At 46.6% G+C, this 25,525-nt stretch overlaps 1 protein-coding gene across 3 annotated transcripts in view; it reads left to right on the top strand.

Moving 5' to 3' along the window:
- The window catches only part of LOC144149331 (potassium channel subfamily K member 1-like), a 207,630-nt gene extending 192,127 nt beyond the window's left edge, over positions 1-15,503 (top strand). For 2 of the 3 annotated variants that reach the window (XM_077680892.1, XM_077680890.1), the window contains exons 2-5: positions 2,924-3,064; positions 5,507-5,718; positions 7,729-7,915; positions 8,679-10,446. In XM_077680892.1, coding sequence (XP_077537018.1) covers positions 2,924-3,064; positions 5,507-5,718; positions 7,729-7,915; positions 8,679-8,929 — 791 coding nt within the window. In that variant the 3' untranslated portion in view covers positions 8,930-10,446. Of the gene's footprint in view, positions 1-2,923; positions 3,065-5,506; positions 5,719-7,728; positions 7,916-8,678; positions 10,447-12,050 lie in introns of those variants that run through there. The other variant, XM_077680891.1, reaches the window with a different exon arrangement.
- The last annotated feature ends 10,022 nt before the right edge of the window (positions 15,504-25,525 follow it).

Consider the following 25,525-nt stretch of genomic DNA (forward strand, 5'->3'; position numbering starts at 1 on the left):
CGAAGCTCGTTGTCTTATCGCCCCTGGCTGTATCGAAATGGGAAATTACGCTGACCTCGGCATACAGTGTGCGCGCGTATATACGCACAGAAAAACAAGCCAGCTGTGAAGGATGCCAAGAAGGGCATAGCGTGGGAGTTGAACCACTTTTCAGGTTGAAGTAGGTTCACTTCTTTTAATATAAAGAAAAGGAGCGCAGAAAGACATGCTCCCTTTCTGGAACCAAAACCCAAGACCTTCAGAATACGCCTGTGATGTCACACAGTGGCGCCGGCTACCACCGCTAACCGCGAAATACGATTTCATTCCCATGGATGACCAAGAAAGTGGAGGGGAGCATGGCCTCCCTGGCAGCATATATATAGTTATACATATATATAGTTATATATATATATATATATATATATATATATATATATATACATTTGCATAAGAAGTGGCCATTGCACATTCAGCCCGAAAAACTGGGCGCGTAACGGCTTGCTTCATCACTGCACATGTCCAGATACATGTCCGCATTATTTCGCGCCAAGAAACCTGCGGGTACATTTTAGGGAAAATGTATACACGTAACCGGCAGTCCCCGCGTTCTTTTAGCTAGGAGTGCTCGTAGGGCTGGTTTTTACAATAGGAAGTGAAAAAAAAAAGTAGCCGCGGAAGAAAAAAAAAAAAAAACTGACTTGTTCATAATGTCGCAGAAAGGCTCTACCACGTGCGAGATGAAAGCAAGTGCAAAAATAGCACAAGCTGGTGCTATTCCAGGCGGAACAAAAACGAAAATATTTAAGAAAATGATGAGAGCTGTCCCTGGAGTGAGTGAGTGCTTTATTGATATAAAAAGTGTAAAAGAAGTGCGCTTGGGATATTTTGAACTCATTTGGGAGTTCACCAGCATACAACCCAGTCCGGTGGAAGGGGGGAGGGGGACTGAAAGGGGATAGGTGCGAACAAATGCGGATAGAATAAGAGGGAGAGAAAGGAAGAGAGGAGTGCGCAGGGCTGGCTGGCAGGCATTGGGCTACAGCCGTCTGATGAGGTCGGTCTCTTCGAGGAAGGCCAGAAAAAGTCCGAAGACAGAAAAAGTCCGAAGGAAAAGCAGGTTCATCAGGGCGCGGCTGGGCAGCCGGAGATGCTGGAGTGCGGCCCGAAGCTCTGCTCTCGGGGCATCGTGCTGGCGGCAGGAGCAAAGCAGGTGCTCCAGGCACGGAGTTGTATTGAACAAACCTCTATTCAAGTCATCGAGAGAAGAGTATACAGGGAGGGGAAGAGCGTGAGGGGTGGTAGCAAAGAGCGCAGTACTGTGCCACAGCACCTCTGGCAAATCACTACTCCGCACTTGAATCTTTTCACGTTGAGTGAAACTGCTTTAACTGTTGTTTTAGTGTTCGCTTTTTTCACCGCCTCTCTTAAACACCGTTTAGCGGGTTCTTTTTGTTCAATTCCCTATAATGTGCTTATATTTTTCCTCACATACGTCTGTAGGATTTCTCTGCGCTGAATAATTAGGGCACGCACGAGTTGTGGCCGCAGTAGTAGTATTTTCTTGTCTAAATACATCCCGTGTTTTGTGGTTCTGTTACGGTTTGTGGTCGTACTTTCGAGTCGAGGGAAGTAGTCCAAAACACAAGAGACATTGCCATTAAAAAAAATTCGGAAAACATGTTCTCGCTTCGCTGCAAACGTCTTGGAAAGACTGTAGTCTTCTGTTGCCTCTGCCAAGTAAATGCCTCTGTTCGCTCCACCTCCCTTTCGAACCTCCCACGACAAACACGGTGGAGGTGTGTTCAAGTCAATTCAATTTTCCCGCTTTCCGTTGCTCGCACCATCTGCTGGAACCTTTTGTTACCCGTTGAACTTGGAACATTGCCACGAGGTACAGGCTCGCGCGAGGAGTCTGCACGTTTGGTTCAAGATATAGTTTTGAACGCGCATTTTATTTGCTGTCGCCAATATGAAGCAGACATTTATTTTCATTTAAAAGAACGCAGCGATTGCCAGTTCCGCATTGTCATTGTGCCTCAAATATGCGTAATGTTTTATTATTGCTCAACAGTAGGTCTCTCTTTTTGCCTGCTAGGAGCAGTTCTGAGCAGCTCCAAGCATCCCAAAACTGCCCCCGCCATAGGCGTTCTATGGGCAAATAAAATACGGAGCTGCTTGGGGCTGCTCATAACTGCTTTGAACACACACAAGAGATTTCTTAATAGCTGCTTTGAACACACACAAGAGACTCTTGTACTCATACATACCGCCAAACTCTCTCATCCCCCGGCAGTGCGATAATGTACAAGACCGGGGGGTCCCGCCAGATGGACAAGGGTCAGGGGCCCATCGCAAGGATAAAGGCAGCTTTCCAGGCATCAGTTTCCCTGTCAATGGTCCGCACTCCGATCAGGGACGCCTGTACCCATTAAACCGGTGGGTGCCCGGCGGTAAACGGACTCGAACCCGGTACCTTCCGCATACGAGGCGAGTGATGTACCTCTGAGCCATCACTGCGGTTAAAGTCACGACCCCTTCCACTTGGGTATTTCCTGACAAAGTCGGGAACTTTCCAAGAAATAGATCCCATTGTACCGGTTGGTGCCCAGCAGTACCAAAGTACCTACTACTTTTTTGTAACCCATGATAGGGTCTGGCGTGGTGTTACGGTTTCCAGGGTCCACCGCATGGTAGGCGCCTGTGCACATTTTCATTCTGGTGGGTGACCAGCGGCTCAAGTCAGGGGGCAGGAGCCCAAGTCTCCGAATACACCCTAAATCGCCCTACCTGTGATTACTCGTTCGTGTCGGAGTCATGTCATTTCCGCGTTGCCTTTTTGTGCCTCTCGAGGTGAGGGTTACCGCAAGTGATATTATTGCCTTTGCCCAGCCAGTGACTGTCCTAATACTAAGTGGTCTTCTGTCTTCTTCTCACCCCTCAGACGAGGCCCTGGAGAGCTTCATCGTGGAGATCGTTCGCGCCCACGAGAGCCGCGTGTCGCCCGTCAAGAACGTCACCTCGGACCCCAACTGGAGCTTCGGCCACTCCTTCTTCTTCTCGAGCACAATCATCACCACTATCGGTGAGCGACCGAGCTTTTCACTGCCGTGTATGTGTCGCGGTCTTCAGTGCAAAGTGCATTTCCTTGTCCCAGGAAATGCTTCTCGTCAGAAAGCTTTTTCTCCTAACAAAGACTCTCTCACACAAAGAACTTTTTCTCGCAAAAATAAAAAAATTTCTCTGGCAAAAAAAAAAAACTTTCTCTGTTAGATATCTATCTTTAAAAAATCTGAATTCAGATCAAAATTTAGAAAATCAGGCAACTGTTCGCAGCAGTACGCATACTTTTCTTTCGGTTCAGATTACCCGCTTTCAAGCGCGAACCTCTTTCGCTTGAATAAATGTTTCTCCACCAGCACTACCCGTCGTTTTTTGCCAAAATGACCGCACTAACTCCGCGGGGTCACACGAGTTGTACTGCGCGGATGTCTGGTGCAACGCCGAGACGTGTGCATGCTTTTGCCGCTGCCCGTACAAGGACTTGGCTACGCGAAAGCTTTTTTCATAAGCGTGGCAGCTTGGCGAGACGAAAGAACTCGTCCTCCTTGACCTGCCGATGCAACAGGTGTCCCGCGTTGCCGTGAATTCGCTTTATCACCGCCTCACGCGAGCTATAAATCCCGACGGCAGCGTTTCCTCACGTTCGGGACGTAATGATTAACGTAAGCTTTATGGCCGCGTGGGCGAAGCCCTGTAGTTGCACCCCTTACTAATACAAGAATTTATCATCATCATCATCATTTAGCTTTCTTCTGGGACACATTTGTTTACTTGCAAGGGCACTTGTATTCTCTGTCTTTCGGTTTTAACTTTAATCGTCCTTTGAGAGAGAAAGAGGGCACCGACCAAGTAACGAAAAAGAAAAACTTAAAAGACGTTTCGGCTCCCGCACGGGAGCCTTGTTCACAATGAAATTTATTGCAGAGAAAAACGGCCTTAAGTAGGCTTTAAAACATGACGTAGGCAGCGTGCATACATTGGGTGCAAGGTTCCGATGTTGCGATTGAGGGTGTTAGGCGTTGTCTGTATTATTAGCGATTCTAAATTTATTCTTGCGGCCAAATTCTTCTTCGTAGTGATGATAGACTGGGAAAATGCACGCATCATCACTACGGAGAAGAATTTGGCCGCAAGATTAAATTTGGAATCGCTAATAATACAGACAACGCCTAACACCCTCAATCGCAACATCGGAACCTTACACCCAATGTATGCACTCTGCCTACGTCATGTTTTAAAGCCTACTTAAGGCCGTTTTTGTCTGCAATAAATTTCATTGTGAACAAGGCTCCCGTGCGGGAGCCGAAACGTCTTTTAAGTTTTTCTTTTTCGTTACTTGCTCGGTGCCCTCTTTCTCTCTCAAATGTACCCTCCCGACCAGACGGTTGTCCGTCAAACCCTTGACTTCTTTAATCGTCCTTTGTATCGCGCGGTGACGTGCACCACCTAATCAAAGATTCATGTGTATTCGTTCTACTACTAATTTAATTTCTACGCTGTTATTGGGGGCAGGCTGAGATTAAACTTTGCCTGTTGCGGGTTTTACCTGTTCAAGCTCTTCTGAATCTCTTTTTAGTCACCCGCACGGCCTTGAAATTTATTTTCTTTGCATAACCTTTAGGCTTTGCGACTTCGGGAAGCCGAGCATTTCTCTTATGTGGATTTAGATGCATGCAATGCCATTGCAACACAATGTACTGTATTGTTTCCTTTCCGCAGACCACACTTGCCCCGCCTGCCGTTTTGGGTAGGCTTCCTCACAAAGCTCTTCCTTCTCAAGCAACCTGCTCTAGCCTGAAAAAGCAAATCAGAATTTGCTTATAATGCTTATGATACTTCTAATAGTTATAATACTAATAATACATTTGTCTGCCCAGTACGTCTCTAACGACATTTTTTATTCCATTTTTCCCCTTGTTTATTTGATGCAGTCTGCTTTGCCTTTTTTCGGTTTCCTTGGCTGTCTGATTCTTCACTGTTCTTTCCGTATTCGTCGTCAGCCTTCTAGTCTTTCTTAGTCACTGTGTCCACGCTTTACGTGTGCAGGTACGCAAACACTTTAGATGCCCACGTACCCAGATCCATTATTCTTAATCTTTCCCCAAAACATATTTTACCCTCAGCTTCTCGAACTTCAAATGACGCCCAGCCCATATCTACCTGCACTGCCTAGTTATTTGTAGTACAGTGCGCGCCTAAAGCCAAACGGCCTACCGTTCTGATTTACTTCTAGGCGTAGCACGTCTGATTTGGAGCAGGGCTTTGCATTTGTTAACGCGAGTCCCGGAACCAGTACGCATTTCCAAAGCGCTCGCACTACTTAGTTCCTATTTGTTATGCCTCCACAGCAATTTAAGCTTCAATATTATAGCCGCATTTTGCTTTCCTTTACCTCGGATACAGACGGCTGGCTTTTCTGCAAGACTTGCGCGCAGCCGGTGAAGGCGACTTATTGTGAATGCAGGCTACGGCAACATCACGCCCCTGTCGACGGGCGGCAAGATCTTCTGCATCGTGTACGGGCTGATCGGCATCCCGCTGACGCTGATCCTGCTCTCGGCCTTCGTCGAGCGGCTCCTCATCCCGATCACCTACATGCTGCAGTTCCTCAACTCGCGCCTCGGACACCTCTACCAGGCCTTCAACATCCGCGTGCTGCACCTCTTCATCGTCGGGGTACGTCCTCCGCCCTCCTCCTTATCGCGGAGTCCACTCGATTCGGTGCACTAGGAATGATGTACGGTGACCTTATAGCATTCGTCCAGCTGATATGTAGGGCTCAGCTCGGAGTGTCCAGTGTGCATATATACGAACGCAGTGTAAGACATAACCTCATAACCTTAGGTGGATCGGCCACGACTTCATTTATTTACGAGGTACTGCTGACCATCGAGTTTCACACTAATATACACTAGAGGGAAATCTGGCGCTGCAATAGCGGGCAGCCGAGGGCGGCGCCGTTGCAGCAAGCGACGTTCCTCGGCTACTCGGCTTAGCCAGCCATATGGCTTCTTTGTTGTCTCCAAGCCAAAATCAACAAAAAAGAGCAACATTTTTTTTTCTTGTTCGTCGTGTATGAAGCTTCTAAATAATCAGGGACGAATAAATCTTCTTGGAGATTCAATTTTGTACTAGCAACACAAATTTCGGTAATATTTTAAAGCAATATTGTTGCTTTTTTGCAGTCAGAGCCAACTTTTCAGCCTGGTCTTGAACCATGCCAAGGACAGGTGGAACGTGCCTGCCCGGCACATAAAGGAACGCTCGCCTAGACAGTGGCGCCAGATTTCTCTCTAGTATAGATTAGTGTAGAGCTCTATGCTGCTGGCCTTTAGTCCAAAATCCTCGGTAGGAGAGGGAAGAAAAGAGACAGAAGAAAATGACGCTACTTATGCAAGCAAACGAAGACAAATCATGGTAAGCATCACCGAGAACTTAAAAAAAAAAAACAGCGATATCACCGTATGTACAAAATAAAAAAAATATCCACTAACAGGAAAAAGATAACTCTGAACTTGCTAAGAAGGCAAACTAATTATTGCAATAAAATCAGTCGATCAATCAAACATCCAGCTGATAATGTCAAACTACGACCAATTTTAATTCACCGCTGATTTTACTGAGTGATGTAATTTCTGGGGACTAATTGTTAAGCCTTTGGCACCGCGATGTTTGGTCGTCTTTCAAATGTTCTCTTTTTCCCTGGAACACGCACGGTTCTTAGCGGCGCTGTATTTTGACGGTTAAACAAGAAAAAATCGCAGTGCAGCTGGGAAAGGCTTCGAGAGAATGTTTCACTGGCCGTTTCGTAATCACCGTGCGTATCGTTGTGGGCAAATTCGCCTGAAAATTAGGTTAAATTATTGGTTCTGACAGATCATTAGGAATGATACCACAAAATTTAAAAATTTTAGCCTTTGTTTTACTCCCTTCGCGAGGGAAAAGTTGTGCGGTTGGGCAAGCTTAGACACGTCTGCATAGCGCAAAAACAAAATGCTCAAGGCTGTGCGGGGAAATTTATAGCCTGAGTTAGCGGCAAGCCTGCAGCAGAAACACTTTGAACCGCTGGTTATGCGGACATTGCGAGGAAATGTCTTGTCTGCTATAATTTGGGACCGCGTCGTGTATATGTGTAGTAACACAATCGATTCTGTCGCTTCCCCGCTTCCTGTAAAAGAGTGGGCTATTAGCGAGCTATTCTGGAGCAGGTTATTAGCGAGGAAAGCCCCAAAGGAGAATTAGCTTGCGCGAGAACGCATTGTGCCATAAAACGCTTTAGATGTTATACATACGCTGCCTTATTGCGCTTTAACAGCGCTGAAATCTCGAATGCGCCAAATGTGAATGTAGACAGGCAGCTGGGATGCCCTGACAGGGGCTTCAATAAAACGTGCTATTGGGTGAGTTGGTTCATCACTCTATATAAACGATTGCAGCGACGTCGAGGCCAGTGAACAAACGGGACGAGTGCTTTCCGTCCCACCTAGTCACTATCTTTGTCGTCGCTGCTCAAAAAGGGTGTATCACGTCTAGACCCCTGGGGGTGTTGCACCCGGCTGAACGTTGGGAGTTAATTCGCTCGCCCGATTCGCCGTAGTCGCACAAAGTGTGTGCGTAGACAATAAACAGACCATTTAGGACTGCGTGAGCGTTCAGACAAGGCTAACTGTACTCGCCCCTTTCCAGCTGCTGGTGGTGGTGTTCTTCTTCCTGGTGCCGGCAGCCATCTTCTCCTCTCTGGAGCCTGAGTGGGACTACGTGGACTCCCTGTACTACTGTTTCATCTCCCTCACGACCATTGGCCTGGGCGACTTCACTCCCGGTGACAGTTACGAGCAGCCCTACAGGCCCCTGTACAAGGTGGCAGTTGTGGGTGAGTCGGATGTGCACGCAAATTAAGTGAGTCTGGTCTGTGCCGTTGAATGGCTGGCACACTACCTGGCTTCGAATACGTGCAATGTAATGTCACAATAGCGGGTTTTGACGCTGTTTCATACACATTGCTCCCCAGTTTTAGTCCTTTTCAATGATTTCTCTTCTATGCCCCCGTCGAGCGTTGCACTGTGGTTTGTCATTGCCTGATTGCTCACTATCTGGAAACAAATAACCTGAGCACAGTAGGAAGTCAGGAACATTCTTATGTTGCATTTGTTAAATGTACGCTCATTGTGCATGACCATGGTGACCCTTTTTGTCCCAGGACGATCACGAAACTAGTCGGTTTCCGGAGACAGAATCAGTGTCTCCGGCCTGTCTGTCATCTGTCATCTCATTGTCTTTTCTTTTTTCTGCAAAATGGCAGTTCTCCTTGTACTTCTGCTTCCCCATAGCAAATTTCTGGTGTTATTGCTGTGCACATCTGAAGCATCAGGGCTTTTGAGAGGCTTATTGCCCATTTGCCGCGACTTGCGCAGCTGTAGATATTGAAGGTTGTACGGGCGGATAACTTAACAGGTGAAATAGGCATAGACGCTTTGAAAAATGTGAATGCATAATGTGGGATAGCGGCACCGCCAAAATGTCATGAAAGATATTTACTCATACCCTAAAAGGTTTTCTTGAACGTGACGTCACCGGCAAATAGCTGGCTTTCGATACTTTTTGCTTTTTCCTTACTGCAACCCATTTCTTCGCAGGGTACCTGCTGGTGGGCCTGACTTCTATGATGCTGCTGCTCAACGTCCTCTACGACATTCCCCAGCTGAACGTGGGTGTCTTCTTCCTGCTCAAGAGCGACGAGCTGACAAATGACCCGGAGAAGGTTCGGTTGCACCACGGCCTCGGACCCAAGTACACGCAGCAGATCGACGAGCCGCCTCCACCACAGGTGCGCCACATCAAGGCCCGGCCGCCGCCTTCGTCCTCCTCGCCCGAGGACCTGCCGTGACCGGATGCTGGTCTCTAGGCGCTCACGTGACCCATACCGCTTACACGCCCACAGAAGAGCTACCGTCAAGGGCAGGCGTCATGACAAATATCTGACAGATATCGAAAGCAGGAGGAGAGGACATGGGAGATGCTCAGTATGAGCGGAGATGTGAGGACGAATTCTCTTTAGCATATGAGCTGAAGAGGAGGACATTATTGTACCTTCTAGGTGGTACGCAAAGCCAACATCAAGTATGAGATCTCCATGGGGTGGCCACAAAAGAAAAATTACTTTCTAAACCGCAAGAAAGTATTGCATCGTGTTCATCTGCAGGTTGGTTAGGCTGTGTTCCGGCCGGAGGGTTTTATCGGAATGAGCATTGAGTATGGTCTCGCAGGATCGGTTGTCGATATTTGTGTAATGTCTCTCATAACAGGTTGGGAGTAACTTCGTCAGGCCTCTATCGTTTAGCTTTGGCTGGTCTTTAAATTGACAAAAGTCTGCTAAGCAGGACCACGGCCTCAATGGCTGGCAGTAATTCTAATTACCAAAAGGTCTGCGTTTTGCTTGTGAGGGAAGAAATGCGAGACCTACACTGGTTAGTTGTTAGATTTATCATTTACTGACCCAGAATTCACCCACCTTTGCGCATTATTCAATGGAGGGTCAATCTGGAGCATGCCATTGTAGCTCATTCTAGGGTTAACGAGTTTGAAATGAAAGAATCTAGAAAATGATCTCCAAAAGAACTGGAGAGGTTGTGGTAAACAATGCTCATGTTCGAAAATACCAGGCATGTTCAAATTGCTGGGCAGGTAATGTCAGTAACTAGCTTGCCTGTTTTCTTCAGCAGCTGATCTCATAAATTGAAATTCGAGTTACATTTTTGACCATGAGATCAGAGGTCTTAGTGGTACCTGGCAAGTAAATTCAAATTAACATTTTACACCGCTCTTGTATCGGCACTGGAGAGATTCCAAATTTACTGCACTCTGTCATAGCATGAAAGGGTATTCTGCACTTCAGTCAATGCAACAACTGGCTAATTGGAGCCTGTGTGTAATGGTTGTGCACTATGCTACAATGCATTTCTTAATTTTGTACTGTTTATGGTGCCTGTTGACTGATCTCACCCTTGGAATCGAAATCTCAATGAAATTCTCACATATGGCGCTGCTGTAACGTAGGGGTGTCACAAGCAGGGAAAATACTGGCTTGGTGTGATTGGCTGGTAACACGCTAATTTTGGCTTCTCTGATGTCTGAAGGGTGCAGTTCTGTACGAGCAGAACATGACCTAATATTTTGCAGTGTACTGACAAAGAAAAAAAACTAGTGCCCTTGCTTTGTGACATGTCCGCACTCTGACCAAATGGACTTCAACGCGCATTTATAATTCTCTACATGACCATAAAAGAGACTTGCATGAAGAATGTCCAGTTTATGTAGTGATGTATTTGCCCTTGTTAGAAGTTCTCTCTTCAAAATTTCAAAGGTTTTATTGTTGAAAATGTGATTAAAGCATGTATCCTACCAGCTTATTTCTTACTGTCATTGACAGCTATGATGGTGTGCAATGGGATATAGGACTTTTGACATAGAAAATTGGTAAATTATATCAATACATCGAGCACTTAATGCTCTTGCTCATCATGATGAGAGGGCACAGAATTCTTACAAGCACCCAGCACACTAGGTTGTGTTGTCACCTTTACGTACGTCCTATGAAAATGCCTAATGGTGCAATCAGCCCCAAGCAGTTTAAAAATTTCCTTTATACAGCTGTTTGGGGGACCAGGCCGCTGAAAAGAACTGTGAAGACAAAATACATGTTTGGATCATTAAAATACTGTCCTGGTAACAAAAATACAAATTTTATTGCAAGCTTAAAAGAAATAACGGAGATATAATGGCAAGCACTGGAAACAGTGACAATTTCTAGACAACTTTCTAGCGAAGTCTTTATGATGTCACAGAACATTCTTTATGTGATTTGCAGTGTCTGACGAAAGCTACCTCCAAGAAAAATGACTGGGCGATCGTTGTGGAAAATCTAGTTGCGTTTGAGCGTACCACTTGAATGCCAACATGCAGTTCAAATACTGATAACCGTTTTCACTGTCCTCTTTATTGCATAACTGCTAACGTCTTGGCCCCCAAACCCCAAATTTGAAAGTTTTTAGTATTTCTTTCTTCCGTTAAAAAGGACTTTTGTGGCTTGAATAGAGCTGAGTGAGTTATCAAAGGCTAGCTCTTTCAAATTGAATAAGGTTATATTTTGTCTTCACGACCCTTTTAATCGGTTGGTCAGGCTAGGCTTCTGTGTGTGCGAGTGTGGGCAACTGCAATGGTTTTGAAGTCATAGAGCATAAGTCGCGTTCGAGCACACACTGGAAAGTTGCATTAACATTCACCTAATGTTCCACTGGGGCACTGAGAAATTTGGCCTTATTACTTTACTAGACACTCAGAGAATGTACTGCATATAACCTAATGCCTTTAGTTGCGCGTATTTTTTAACAGTGGTACGTGTAGTGCTGTGTCAATAAAGCAGCTTCAACCCAGGGTTTAAGATATGTTGGACAAAGTATTCGATTGTCCATATCTGCAGCTTATATTGTTTCCCTTGATGATCTACGTACTTTAATGAGTGCACAGAATTTCAGCCTCTTCATCTAGTAACAATGGTAATCTACATTGCCACAGCGCGTCATGTTCTGTTTTATGATTGAATTCCCATACAAATATTATAGAAGTGGGTGCAGATTATCAGCACAGGTAAAAGGAACACACAGTTTCTCCCTACATCCCCGACCCCTAGCAGAGAAGCATGTAGGTGATCACAAACGCCGGCAAAACTCTCTGCTTTTTCAATAAAGAGCCTTCTCTCTCTCTATCTCTCTCTCTTATCAACTGTGGCCATAAACACGTAAGCCAACCATATAACAGTTTCTTTCAGTGTTCAGTGAATCAGTTCTGAATTTTATCGATAACGCTGGTAGATACACATGGAAATAGAGGGGATTTTAATGCGTTTCCAATATTATTTGACAATAGTTGTTTTGTTTCCAATTAGTAGATTGTGAATAAAAAGACAGTGCATATTTTTACACAGAAAAATTTTGTTTCCTTTTTTTCAGTTTTATGGAACGGCAAAAATAAGCAGGACTGACCTTTGAATTTTCTTGCTTGGTAGCCCTGACAGCAGCAGAGGAGGCATGACAATTGTGGACAAAGCTTGTTGGAAAAGAAAATTTTAGCAGTTCTGGTCGAAAAAGGAAGTTGCAAAGATGAACTAGTTTGCTGACAAAATGCCGCTCTGGAGTTGGTTTCAAGCCGCCTTTCTCTGACCTCAAGGCTTTCTTGCCTGTAAAACAAAACAAAAAAACTGTCACTTTATGAGTCTGGTGTCGTTCTATGGACCTTTCTGCAGGACACCTAAATGCTTTGGACACATTTGTGGCCAAACGGCTGAACAGACCTTGTCACTGTAGGCACAGCAGAGTTGGAGCTTTTGTCAATATACTCAACAAAGAATTGTTGCTTGTACTAAGCGGCCATTCTGTTCCTCAACGCTGCATGCCGGATCTCTTTGCTTTCAAGGTGGAGTGTGTGTGCATGTGTGCGTCTCTCGTGCTTCCACTGTGCAGTGTTTCGGCCTTTGCTGCTCGCTCACTACAGCGATTGCTTGAAAACTTCGCTAGCTGAGCACAGGTGCGAGATGAGACCACATAACATGGCTTGCTGTCTCGTGCCGAAAGGGGATAAAACACTTGCTGGTTTTAATTGTGTGCATGTGTGTGTGTGTGCTTGTGCATTGCCTTTAATGCTCGTGTCAGCAGCCGGCAAATGTAATTTCAGGTGAAAGGGGGCGTGCTTTTATCCCGGTGTATTTGTGGCAGTCATGAATTACAGCAGCTTCGCTATGTTAAATATGTTTGACAAAAGCTTTGATATGCAGTATACTGACATGAAAACAAATTGCTTAAACTGGGCCTTGAAAAAGGTTTGAGTGGGAAGGACTACAATTGCTGTGTTTTCACATGTGTTTAAAAATAGTAAATTGTGTAAGGTTCCTTACATCAGCTGTGAACTCGATGATAGCAACTTCATTACACATGTATTTCTGCAAGCTGCTCATTCACTGACCGTGTTTTTATCTGATGCCCTTTATATGTGCTGCCTGACACGGGTATTTAGGCTATGCGGCCCTCATTTTAAATGTTGCCCAGTAAAGTCTGCGATTTTCGCATTTCTGATTTCTGCCTGCCTGAGTTGTGCTGCATAGGCAGTGAGTGTGGTAATCCTCTGTGCACAGCGAGTGACACAGCAAAACCAGATCTGCAATCTTCTTGTGTTTTAAGTGATTTAAAGTGCATGTTGTGCTGTATGTCGTCGTCTGAATGTCTGCATGATGAGTGCAATTTTCATGAAAGCTGTGTCGTTGTAACCCTCTGCCATGCTTATGACCTGTGAACAGGTTTCAAAACCAAAGGTTTTCACGTAGCATTGTCCGTAATTAAGTTGTGCTCTGACACCCTGGCCACTGCCCTTGCATGTATACAGGAGAAGCACTGTGAAAGGGTGACTGCTTCCACATTTGGGGCCCGTGGCAGGATTTTTATTTCAGAAAAGGGTATAGTATATACTGTGAAGCTAGCAAATCTCCATAGTCCCATGCTTCTTTGAAGGGTGATGGCCTTAATGTCTGCTTACCAGTGCAATGTCAAGATAATGTAACCGTGCTGCCATCCTACGTTTTCTGTGCTCCAGGGGTTCACTTTGTGCTTCTGCTGAATGCATAAGGGATAAACTTGCCCTTCACGGGAACGAGCCGCAAGTGCATTTGTATGCCTGCGAACATATATGCTTTCATGGCTCTTACATTGTTCACCGTTAAGTAGTCGGCAAGTATATGCTGCACAGCTGTTGCCTCAGGTGTTTCTGAAACTGCATAAGAAGCAGACATGGCGGTATCGGAGTCTGTGGGGGGTGTCTCACTGGGGTGAGGCTTGGGCCCTTTTTGCTGGAATATCCGCGCTGATGTTAACGAATGATTTAACCACAGTAGCGAGTAAGACAGACCTCTCCAGGCCTTAACTTCGCAGGACACTTGTGAAAACTGCCTTTCTTGCCACTCGCTTTCACTTCACACTGCGGTCTGTCGCACTCGGTCACTGCACAGCTATTCAGTGCCAGTCACAATTTTGTGGACGTGATAGTGATGTCTGAATTAGTGAACTTCAGCTGTGCCAAGGAACCCCCAGGCACTCTCTGGTATTGCCACCCAATTGTTTTTGCAAGAGGTCAACTGCGGTGAGGCCTTGCATTAATTGCAGTCTGGTGTAATTAATACAAGTTTCATCGATGCCATCTGGCATTTTTTGAAGGTCACTTATAAAAAGCCTTTACCTAAATGTTCACCGAATTTGCCCGCTTTTAAAGAAATGTGAGGTGTTCCTGCACTCGTTGCCTGAACGCAGTTGACATTTGTGAACTCATGTGCTCCTCTTGCCTCGAAACCCTGCTTGATATGAAAAAAGGTTTTATCCATTCACTTACGAGCTTTTTTATGCAAGGTGCCTATGTGCTGCTTCAGTGTTCAACCCGTAACGCGGTTTGTTATATTCGTCTCTCGTGCCATTCGTTGTGAAACCAGCATATCATTCTGTAACCATGTGATAGTAACCGATGCCATGTGATGCCCGAAGGTGGTATCCAGGGCGGATGCAGTCACGTTAACAGTTAGCGAAACTCCTTGTTCTAAACGTGTCCCTTATCTATGTCGTAAAGCTATTCTTTCCTCAGCGTGTGGACTAGGGCAGTAGAATGCAGGTTTAATTTTGAAAAGGGGTGCGCCTCAGCATGCAGAAGCAATGTGTCTCCAATGTGGAATCGAACACACATTTCTGGCCTATGTATTTTCATCGGTAATTCATGGCATACGAGACATTTTTCTTGAAATAGGTGTATCTGACTTATTTTTGCGCACTTTATTTGACCAAGAAGGCGTGTCAAGTTTAAGCAGTCTGACTCACTATGAAAGGCAATTGAATAGGCTTAGGCGTCTAAATATGCGTGCGGAAAAACCGAGTTCAGTAAATACAGCGCTAAGTTGTGTTTCTGCGTGTCATTCCGCATCCATTGTTTCTGGAAGAGATCGGTGGAGTGTGTAAACAAGAATTTCCAGTTTCATTTTGTCGTCCAGCTCCTGATTGGCGCTGCTCGCACCATCTGTTCGAATGCCACCGTGTGCCAAACATGTGTATCAAACTCGCACGTTCCGTTTTTATCTGTTCAGACGATAGCACCGCTAAACAATGCCGTTAACACCCGACCATGAAAGTCCCACGTTCATGGTTCAACGACACTTCACATGTGATACTTCATATTGAGAATATATATATAAATATATAAATATAAAGATATATATACACTAAATATATATTAAATGTCTATATGTACATATACATCAGCTGTGTTTGTTTGTTCTGTGCAATGGTGGCTCGTGTGCCACGTCTTTTTTGCTTCTATAGGACTTTGTAACTGTTATTGAATTAAGTGAAAAAGAGCTGAATAAAGATAGAAATGTTTGACAGCCTCTTGGTCGCCTCAGAAAGAGGGCGCGGACTTCAAGAAGACTGAGCTTCCTCATTAGTTCCCGCGAGGGAAACTTCCCTAATACAGCATAATACTTACAAGGTCCTTGCGCATTGGTGGTGACGGGGTCAAAGGTGAGAAAGTTCAGGAGACTAACTTTGATCTAATGACGTGTTCAAAGGTACACGTGTCTTGAGCTCTGCCATAGTAAGGAGTACAATGCTCTACCCAGGCCTCTGCGTGAACTAGCAGCCGTGGGGGAGATTGTGACCTTCCTTTTTGCACCATTTGTCCACACCTCCCTTGCACCAATAAGGCTGCTTAAGTGATCCAGAGCTCGACTGCACGCACCCGTAGGGCAAATGCCATTGGTATGCAAGTAACTCCAACTGCAACCTGCAGTTCCGAACAATGGAAGACGCCATGATAGTGGTAAGCAACGTATACAGGTTTTGCGCTTCGAGCATGGCACTGGGTTCCACACTCTGGGTGAAGCCATTATTGGAAAGAAATTCATAGAAGTGTGAAGGAGTCACTTTCCCTTCCCAGACACTGCCTACTTTGCAGGCGATTTCGTTGTTTGGGTGTTTTTGGCAGATCAGAAATTTTTAAGCAGCTAATACAGGTAGTACTTGCCTGAGCCCGGCGCTGTCTTTGGCGTATTTTTTACAGCGAAGCTGTTTAGCAAATCGTTTTAAAATACCAAGAAATTTCCGAGCATACCCATATAGGGAGATTGGTCAAGATGGACAAAAAAAAAAAAAAAAAAAAACCTCCAGCGTTCGCCGTAATCGCGGCAACACTTGCTCGGAACAAGAAAGGCTCGTTATAGCGTACAGCCCCTTCCAAGGTGATGTCTAATGATTATCACTTCCAAAAAAAGAAAAACAGGAAGCTCACAATTATAACAAAATGGAAAATAGGTCGTTGCGTCAACGAAGAAGCAAATCGGCTGCAATCATCAACTTACGCCATCGTGAAGGTTGCGTACAGTCCCCTCCAAGGTGATGTCTAAAGATTATCACTTCCAAAAAAATGAAGCTCACACCTATAGCAACAATTATGGTGTAAAGGTCGTTGCGGCAGCGAAGAGAAAGCAAATCGGCGGCAATCGTGTATTTAAACCGTCGTGAAGGTTGCGTACAGCTTCGCTACCTTCGTCTTACGCGTTAGTGTGAGCTTCCATCATTATTATAGCGTTACAGCTTTACACCTCTGTTCGTTACCTCGCAGCTAAAGTGGTCTGCCTGCGCTTGTTTGAACGGCCATTGCATTTCTGATATAAATGTACCCAATGCCTGCTACGACGCGGGAGGATAGACTTTAGGTGAGGCACTTTGGTTCCTGCGTTTGATCAGCCTTCACGCCCATGTCTGGCAGGTATTCTCTGTTCAAATAAATTCAAAATTTTCATATAATTATTCGCTGTGAATCCTGGGCGCCAGCCGCCTATAGCTTCCACGTCGCCACTACAGGGATTCTCATGTTCTTTCACAGCGATTTCACAAAGGACCAACCTTCGCTGCTGACAAGCCAGCAGTCGAGTGGGCGTTGATTTTTGCAACCCAGAATGCCGACGTTGCCTCACGGCTAGCACCGCCTCGAAATGGCCACGTGGCGTATGTCTCTGCCAACGGCAATATTCTGTTCCAAGATAGGTACAAGCCCGGCACTTCCGGTGCTACCCAAACGTTCATTAGACGTGTTGATATGCCGCTCCCCACTTCAAACCGATCTAGAAAACCCCAAACCACTTTTATTTACGAAAATCATGCGCAGAATTGAGGTAAGCGAACATTTCAGAATAACAATATCTCTTGTTTTGGGAAAAAATGGCTTGTGTTTAGTTCCGCTAACCTTGGATATGCAAAGCAAGAGCTTGGCTTAGTCTGGTTGAGTCTTGGTTGGTTAACCTTTGATTTAGCTGCATTGCCGACCCCGTCTCAAAGCCGTTCGGTTCCGTGCAACGCTCCCAGAAGGAGGCAGGGCGAACGCGGAGTTCATTCATGGCGAACGTACCGTTCCTCTTCTCCGGGCGTGAGACGAACCACGTTGCCCGAATAAACCCAGCGCTGCATGCACGGGAGGCTGCGGGGATGGTTGGCTGCCTCGGCCGCAGCGGCGGTGGCGACCGCTTTCGGCGCCCGCAGGCGCGGTCAGCGGGCCCGGCTAATCACGCGATGCGCTTCGAGGGGTGTGTCGCCGGTGGTGTGTCTCCAGTCAAAAGGTCATTTGCGCGTCCTCTACGAAATCGTTGGACGAAAGTATCAAAGCTTTGCTTTATAACGTAGCATTGCTGTGGATCAAACGCGGGGCGTTCGTTCGAAAACCAATGATTCTACCCCTACGCTACTGAGGTGGCACAGCGGAGCTCTTCTAGCGGTTGTACAAGTACCGAGTAAAGCAGTAGATGGCGCTGTGTGCGCACAGGAAATGCCGGGTTTGGGCCCACAAGGGAACGGGATCTCGCCTGCCACAATGTGCAGGGCATTGCATTCAATCGCCTCCGTACTTTTACCGCACCAAATCATCCAAACGAAGCACGTCAACTGGACACTCTTTATTGCACTAACAGCTCCCTATTCACTTACGGGCCGCCTTGCACGACTAGTTTGACAGAGTTCATGGGTGACTGTCGTTCTGTGTCTAGTTAGCAACGCATGCCATCGAGAGCTGGACCTGTAGCCACAAATGGACACCACTGCGACTCAAGTGTGAACCAGCTCTAGAGCGGTCGCTTAATTCTATTCCCTTCCTTCGTTCGTTTCCCTATACCCCCGCTCGGACCTCCGGTCTTCCTGCCCTAATAAAAGTGTTCCAGTAAAATCCGCAATATGGGCCTTTCTCTCCCCACCAGCTGCGACAAGCGCAGACTCGCTCTGCGAAACGCCCACCTCCCTCCTCTGTGGCCGGACCTCGCTATCCACGCTGCCATTTTCTGACAGCAGACGGAAATCCGCACACCGCAGTGCATCGAGTGTAGATTCGTCTACTGGCTTTCGCCATTGAAACACTGACCACCATGCATTTACATATGCGTCGACCAGTTGCCATGTATCCGGAATCGAATGCGCTCGCCTCCAGTTCTGACCACTGCTTTTCCGCTCGCCCAAGATTACCCACGGAGAGGTAAAACATAGAGGAGTTGTTTCAATACCCTGTAGCAACTATTTCTCCACAGGTTACTAGACGTCCTTCTATCAATGAGATGCCCACATCATCGAACGCCAGTTGACTGAACCACCTACACTCGTTTTGATTAATACCGTTTGCAGTGCTTTATTTCGTTTCATTTGCCTGCTGCTGCCATATTACACAGTAAGCGTTACACGCACGCAAGAAAGCTCCCTATGTACAGGGTGTTGAAACAATGAATGAGTGTTTTTAAAAACGTTTTCCTGAACAAACCACTCTCGTGGGCGTTCAATCCTTACACGAAGGGCACATTTAGTGGTCAGTTTCGTTTAACCCCAAGAACAACGGCGGCATCTACTTGCGTATATTTATATCGAATAAAAACGACTTTTGCCAATAGGAGAACCGCATCCATCTTGAAAATATGACCACCTTATAACGACTGCGTCGTCTGGCGTATCCGCAGCGAAACCCACACGTGCACTCTAAAAGGAGGAATTTTATTTTTGAGTTTGCATCCAGTCTAAATTAAACCTGTGTTAGGACCCAAAACCGGCGACGAAAATAGATTTGTAAATACCTTTGTACGCTCTAGCATACGGGAACTTCACTTGCTGCCATGGAGCCAGAGTCACTGAAAGATCTACCCCCAAGCCGTCCAGCTGCGTGGCCTCTGCGGCGACATGGGTCCCCTCCACGACATGCGCTTGAACCCGAGCCACGTATCTACACCACGTGCGTGCTAGATAATTTGCCACCAACCGCGCTTTCGACCGGCATTGCCGAATATTCGGGCTTCCCCGGGTACCCCGAGTGGCCCCAAGTTCACGCCCCCATTATCGAAACTTACCCTTATCCAGTCCGCAGACGTCTTGGGACAACGCCGCCACTTCTTCTGGAGCCCTTCATGAGCTGGGTAGCTGGGCCGAACTCCCACTGCTAAAGACCTACCCACCCCCATCCTATACCACTTCCTCATTCTCCTCCCTCCCTGGTCGCTACCGCCCGCACCGTAATTATCCTTCCGTCTACCCCAACTGCGATGTCTGTGGAGCAGTCGAAACGCTTGAACATCTCCATTCGAACTGCCCCCTCAACCTCTATCCCCGCTTGGACTGTGCTGACCCTTGGGGGACTGGGTTTCTCCCACCTGACTATCCAATGAATAGTCACGGCGAGTGCTGCTGCGGTGATGGGTACTCCGGTCACCACGCCCCCCTGAGGGTCCTTTAAAGGCTCGATAAACGTACCTCACTCTCTATTTCTCTCTCCCTCCATTCTTCTTTTCATAATCGACTTCCTCGACTTCCACCCCGATTTTCCACGCCGTTGCCCACATTCAGCATGCCCTCGAATATAAGGACACTTTCCCCTTCTGTTCTGTGGAACGAGTATCACTTCACCACATCATTTGGTCATGTCCATTAATACCCGCATCACGTAGAAGAAATCATCCCACCCTTCACGTCATATCATCCTTAACAGAGTGGGAGGCTGCCATCACTAGCCCAGCTCCATACTTGCAAGAAGCCCTCGCCCAGTTGGCCGAAGACACCGAGCTCCCAATACACCGGGAGCCCCGCTGTCTAGATGACTGAGTGAACAGCTCAGTGGTGCAATGACCATAACGTTTGGGCAAAATAAAGTTACTACTACTACTACCATGCATCAGTATTACAATCTGGACAGGTGCGGGCCCATCAATACAAATAAAAAGGCTCTTCGAGCTGCTACAAATGTTGTGAACCAATTTGCTGCCTCCGCGGCTCATAAATGTTTGTATTTCTCCCCTGATTTTTATATCCCCCCCACACACACACCGAAATCAGATGTCATCATTGTTCGGAAAAACCCTCCAGCTTGTACTCATGAAACTATGGATGTCACCCTCGAGGGGCACCTGATCACTCCGAACCCTTCACTTTATATCCATGGCCTTGCTGTCCAGGCCAACATTCGCGACAGCCAAACCATCGCTGATATGCCCACAGCCGTTAACCAAGTTTCCCATATGGTCCGTTGCATGTCTAACCGGCACTAGGGTATAAAGGAACTGAGCATTACTGCGCTCATTCGTGCCCTACTCAAATCGAAAATCGTTTATGTTGCCCACTACCCTACACTTAATTAGCGGTATCTGGATGACCTTAACTGACCCACCTGCAAAGCGCCCAGAAAAACTATTAAAAAGACCCGACAAATCAGCATTCCCCAAACTACGGCCAGTCAACCTTTCCCTCACCCCTGGCGACAACGCATTATGGTTCCACTTTTACCCAAGAATATGCGTCCCACACTTCACCTTAGGCCGCAGTGTCGCACGTAGCTAACCTCACAAACATTTACATGGTAACGCGCACCTCGCACATAAGCGCTAGACCTTACCTGACCCCGTCTCGCCACCTGGCAGTGGTCGCTACACAGAGATATCATTTGCGACTCCCAATATTCTATTACATGGGTCGCTGGAGGATTCGCCATAGCTCTGTTCATCAATCAAACTGAAACTATGATCATACTCGCCGACTCTCAGGCTGCCTTTGGTGGCTTCTTTTCGGGAAACTATGACATACTCGCAGACTCTGAGGCTGCCTTTCGTGACTTCTTTTCGTAAGCAACTATGATCATACTCGCAGACTCTCAGGCTGCCTTTCGTGACTTCTTTTCGGGCAAGGTGGCCAGAAAAAACCTTCACCTACTTCATCGTCTCACTCAGAACACTGGCCTTGTTTCTACTCCAGCACACTTTTCATTGACGGGCAACATCTAGCTCATCAGCAAACCTGCGTCCTTTCCTCCCAATACTTAAAAGTTGCTTCGGACCTTCCTAGCAAGGTTACCATTCAAACGTCCCTAGCCTTTCCTCGCTCTTCTGAGAGAGAGAGAGAGAGAGAGAGAGAGAGAGAGAGAGAGAGAGAGAGAGAAAGAGAGAGAGAGAGAGAGAGAGAGAGAGAGAGAGAGAGAGAGAGAGAGAGAGAGAGAAAGAGAAAACTTCATTGGTCGCAAGTAGGGTTATGGCGTCGGGGTGGGCAGGCTCCCGCCTGGAGGCGACTAGCGTAGCCCTGTCCATCCTTCATGTGAAATTTGGAGTCACGAGAAATGGCAAGGGATGTGAGGACTTCACACCATCAGAGATCTGTCGGAGCGGTTCACCACCACAGCTATGAACTAAGGTGCAGCTGGTTGTGTCCCAAGAGAGGCATGTTTTGTCTTGCACTCATTCTGTGAACATCTCAAGCCTGAGATCTGAGAAATAGTAGACATCTGAATAAACGTTTGAAATTAATCGTGCGAAGTTTTCTTATTTGGCTATTTGGGTTATCTTTGTGGGCGGGAGTTTGGCTACTTTTGGGCTATGTTAGCTCAAAAATTTGTCGGGTTGCTCTGTGACAACCTGGCATCCCTGCTGTCCATTGCGGAGAGTTGTATCGCCAGGTCAGAGCTACCAAGCGCCCCCTCCCGTGCTCTGATACGATCACTGTTTCTCCTCCCAGAAACTCCTCTCAGATCTCTCGTTTCTCTTCCCAGAATAAGAAATTATTCGAGCACCTATTGACTACTCTCTCTAGAATCCACACCAACAATTTTCCTCAACCCGCTTAGCCAGAGAGCTCCTATTACAGGGAAGATTTCTTTGCCTCACAATAGCGTTTGATGTAGCGCCAAAACACGCAGCAGGAAAGCCAACTTTACGCCATTGGTTTCACAAAGCGATGATGATGATAAGAGAAGGCACACCAAGTGCCTTAGGTGAAAAAAAAGCTGCTCGTGGTCGGAATCAAACCTGGGTCTATATGGTCTATATGGTTGCGCCGTTTGGAAACGATCGAAGAAGTTTGGATTTCAAGCGAAGCGTTGTTGCTCTCACTAATGGCGACTACTCGTCATCAAAACTGCGAACCACTACAGCCACAACGACGGTGAACGAATCCCCCAAGAGAAAGTTAAGCCTTTCAAACATTGTTGCCGTTAGACGAAGGCACCTTTCATCTTCTATGAAATGCACTGCGGTATGAGAAACCCGATTTTGACCGGAAACCTTACCCGTGTCATGATAGGGTGCGTTCGCAACTTAGCCCAACAACCCCTTGTCCTTTCTTTTTCCCAGGGGGACATTTACGCCTCGCTCCTACCTGGACGCCCAGAAAACTACTGGTATCTAGGGCACAGGCCACCAAACCGGCACTTGGGCCCTTGGAATAAATAAGGAACCCCATCCAATTTATGGCTAAAATAAGCTCTTTGCTTCCACTACTACTATACCCATGGAAAAATAGAAAAGCGATATAAAAGAAGTGGTGATGCAATTAGTGACGACCTAAGCACACAATAATTATGGCGTCCTTAGTAATTGAAGTGGCCAAAAAAGAACCATGGGCAAAAGTAGAAATCTCCCTATGTAATTACGCCAGATTTGCGGTCCCAAAAGAAAGGACGAGTGGCGTAAAATAGCTCGGCCCCTTGTGGGTAATCGTGAGGTCGAGGCGCCGAGAAGCGGCGGCAATGCATAAAACATTAAGAGGGTCGTTTCATAAAACGATCCATTATGTCGACGAGTGCTCTTGCTGTCATATCTGCCCTTATTGATGAAATATTCCCATTCTGTTTGGTTTACCACAGTGTCGATGTTGAATAACGTTTATTGGAGCCAAAAGAAACGAAAAATGGTGGCATCGTCCTATTGCGGAAAGCCATTGCAGATGCCCCAAACCGGGATATTAAGCTTACGTGACCTGCGAGCTGAACGCTGCTTAGCCTGCATTTCTACTACTACGGTGCGGGGGGGGGGGGGGGAGGTAGCGAGGATTATGGTGGTTGGGGAATTGCCATTCGTAGTTGTAGGTGTTATTGGGTACGTGACAGGCGTACACACGATCCCGCATAACAGGGGGGCAAATTTCACTAGAGTGCTCCCTCCCCCACCCACCATATCTACATCCTACCGTACAACATCCTTCAAAGCCGGGTACTCAACTGCCGAAGAAAAGATTTACATATCCCTAACACGCAACCGTAACTCACCACAACCATATTCAGGGACTTCAAAACTGCCGTATCTAATCACAGCTAGAGTGCCATATCCTCCCGAAGTCAAGACGTCCCTCCGACAAAAATACTACCATAAAATGCTCACCAACCCGCACCACTCACCCCGGCAATGCGGAAGCACAAGAGAAGGTCCCAGCTGCAGTCACCCGGGGTCTCAATGTGGACTGCCACTCTTCCGAGGACCCCTCCACGAGAGAAAGCCGCCTCGCCTGTAGGGACATTCTTGGGCATTATAGAAACGCAAGACGAAAATTCCCACCCTCACAAGCTTCACTCACGCGCCAATAAGCCAGCACACCAGAAAGGTCGACATTTGGGCAAGTTGGTGTTGGTTAAGAATCTTGAACGGCAGCGTAGTAAACCCAACACGAGAGTAAAAAGACGACGGCTCGGAAGCGTCGTCCTGTCGTCTTCTTTTTGTGTCTACTGTGTCCTGTCTACTACGCTGCCGTTCAAGATGCTTGGCCACCACACACCTTAGGCTACGAACGCAGACCAAGGCTTGCTATACATCCCCGAATCCACCGCGATGATTGCAGATCGCGATCACGGCAGAGAACAAAGACGCAAAAAGGATCAACTGATCAAGGGGAGTCAACACTGAGCACGAGATTTCGCCATCGAGGAAGCACTTAAACTGCATATACGTTTGAATATCAAGATCACATGTATGAAGAACGACATGTTGATTCATAACTGAGATTTCACATATTCGTCTGAAAAAAAATGCCGCTGATCGCCTCCCCTCCCTTGGCTTCGTTTCGCGGGATAGATCTCACTTCTTTCTTTCTTCTTTTCCTGTCTCTTAAAAACTCTTTTTGACTTCGGTCCAGTTTGTTTATTTTTAATTTGCGTCACCCGTGATACGTATGTGGTACGGGTTGGGCTTTTATTTTACTTTGTAGCCCTTTATTTTGTCTGTCTGTCTGTCCATATTGCGCAACCTAATCTGTTTCACTTCAATACATTCTATGGGTATGGTCATTCAATCCCTCGGAGCTCAAACGCCTACACTCCATCATCACCCGCATCTCCTCACCATCGTCATGGTAGGCCGCCTTGACGCCCGCAGCCCCTTCCCCACAGGAAGTGAGCCGCCTATCGGAGGACGCTGCATTGGCCTGGTGAGATGCCCTGCACCTGTGCCCACTGACGCATAGACCCTTGCAGAGTTGGAGGTTTCAGAATAAAGTTTCGACTCTCTCACACTCTTTTTGGAGCCCAGCAAAATATTACATATATACACACAGAGTGTACGCACATACCTGAAATAGCTTATTAATCAAAGCTGTATGAGCTGAAATGTGTGCTATTCTCGAACAATATTCCGTGTTTGGCGCTGCCAAACGACCTGCTAAATTCTTACGTCTTCCCAAAGTTAGTTTGCCTAAGAGCGCATAGCTTTTCTTTAAATATTCCTTTTTATATGTCAAGATCACTTCCGCTGTTTGCGGAGCAGACTTCCTGTTATTTCGCAAGGTTCGTATAAGGGTCCTATTTCCTTTGTTTGCAATGTTTAGGTTTGTTTTTATATCTTGTTCTAAAGTTATTTTCTCAACTTTAATTACGAGTGTGTGTTCCATCAGGATGTCTGTTTTATTCACTTCATTTTGTGTTGGTCACAAAATATTTTTATTTGGCCAATCTTCCGAAAAGGCTCGCGAAACTCTTTCTGATGGCCCCACCACCAGGAGGCAAAAGAGGACGTCGACGTTGGTACGCTTTTCTTGCTCCTCGCGCGAATCGTTCTAGGCCGCAGCCTTCTTGAGAGAGCAACGTCGTCATATTATTCACCATCGATTCACCAACGAAGCCAAACAACGTGAATTCT

This window comes from Haemaphysalis longicornis, unplaced genomic scaffold, assembly GCF_048455015.1.
Source record: "Haemaphysalis longicornis isolate Haplotype H1 unplaced genomic scaffold, Haemaphysalis longicornis Haplotype H1 scaffold_8, whole genome shotgun sequence".
Lineage (NCBI taxonomy): Eukaryota > Metazoa > Arthropoda > Arachnida > Ixodida > Ixodidae > Haemaphysalis > Haemaphysalis longicornis.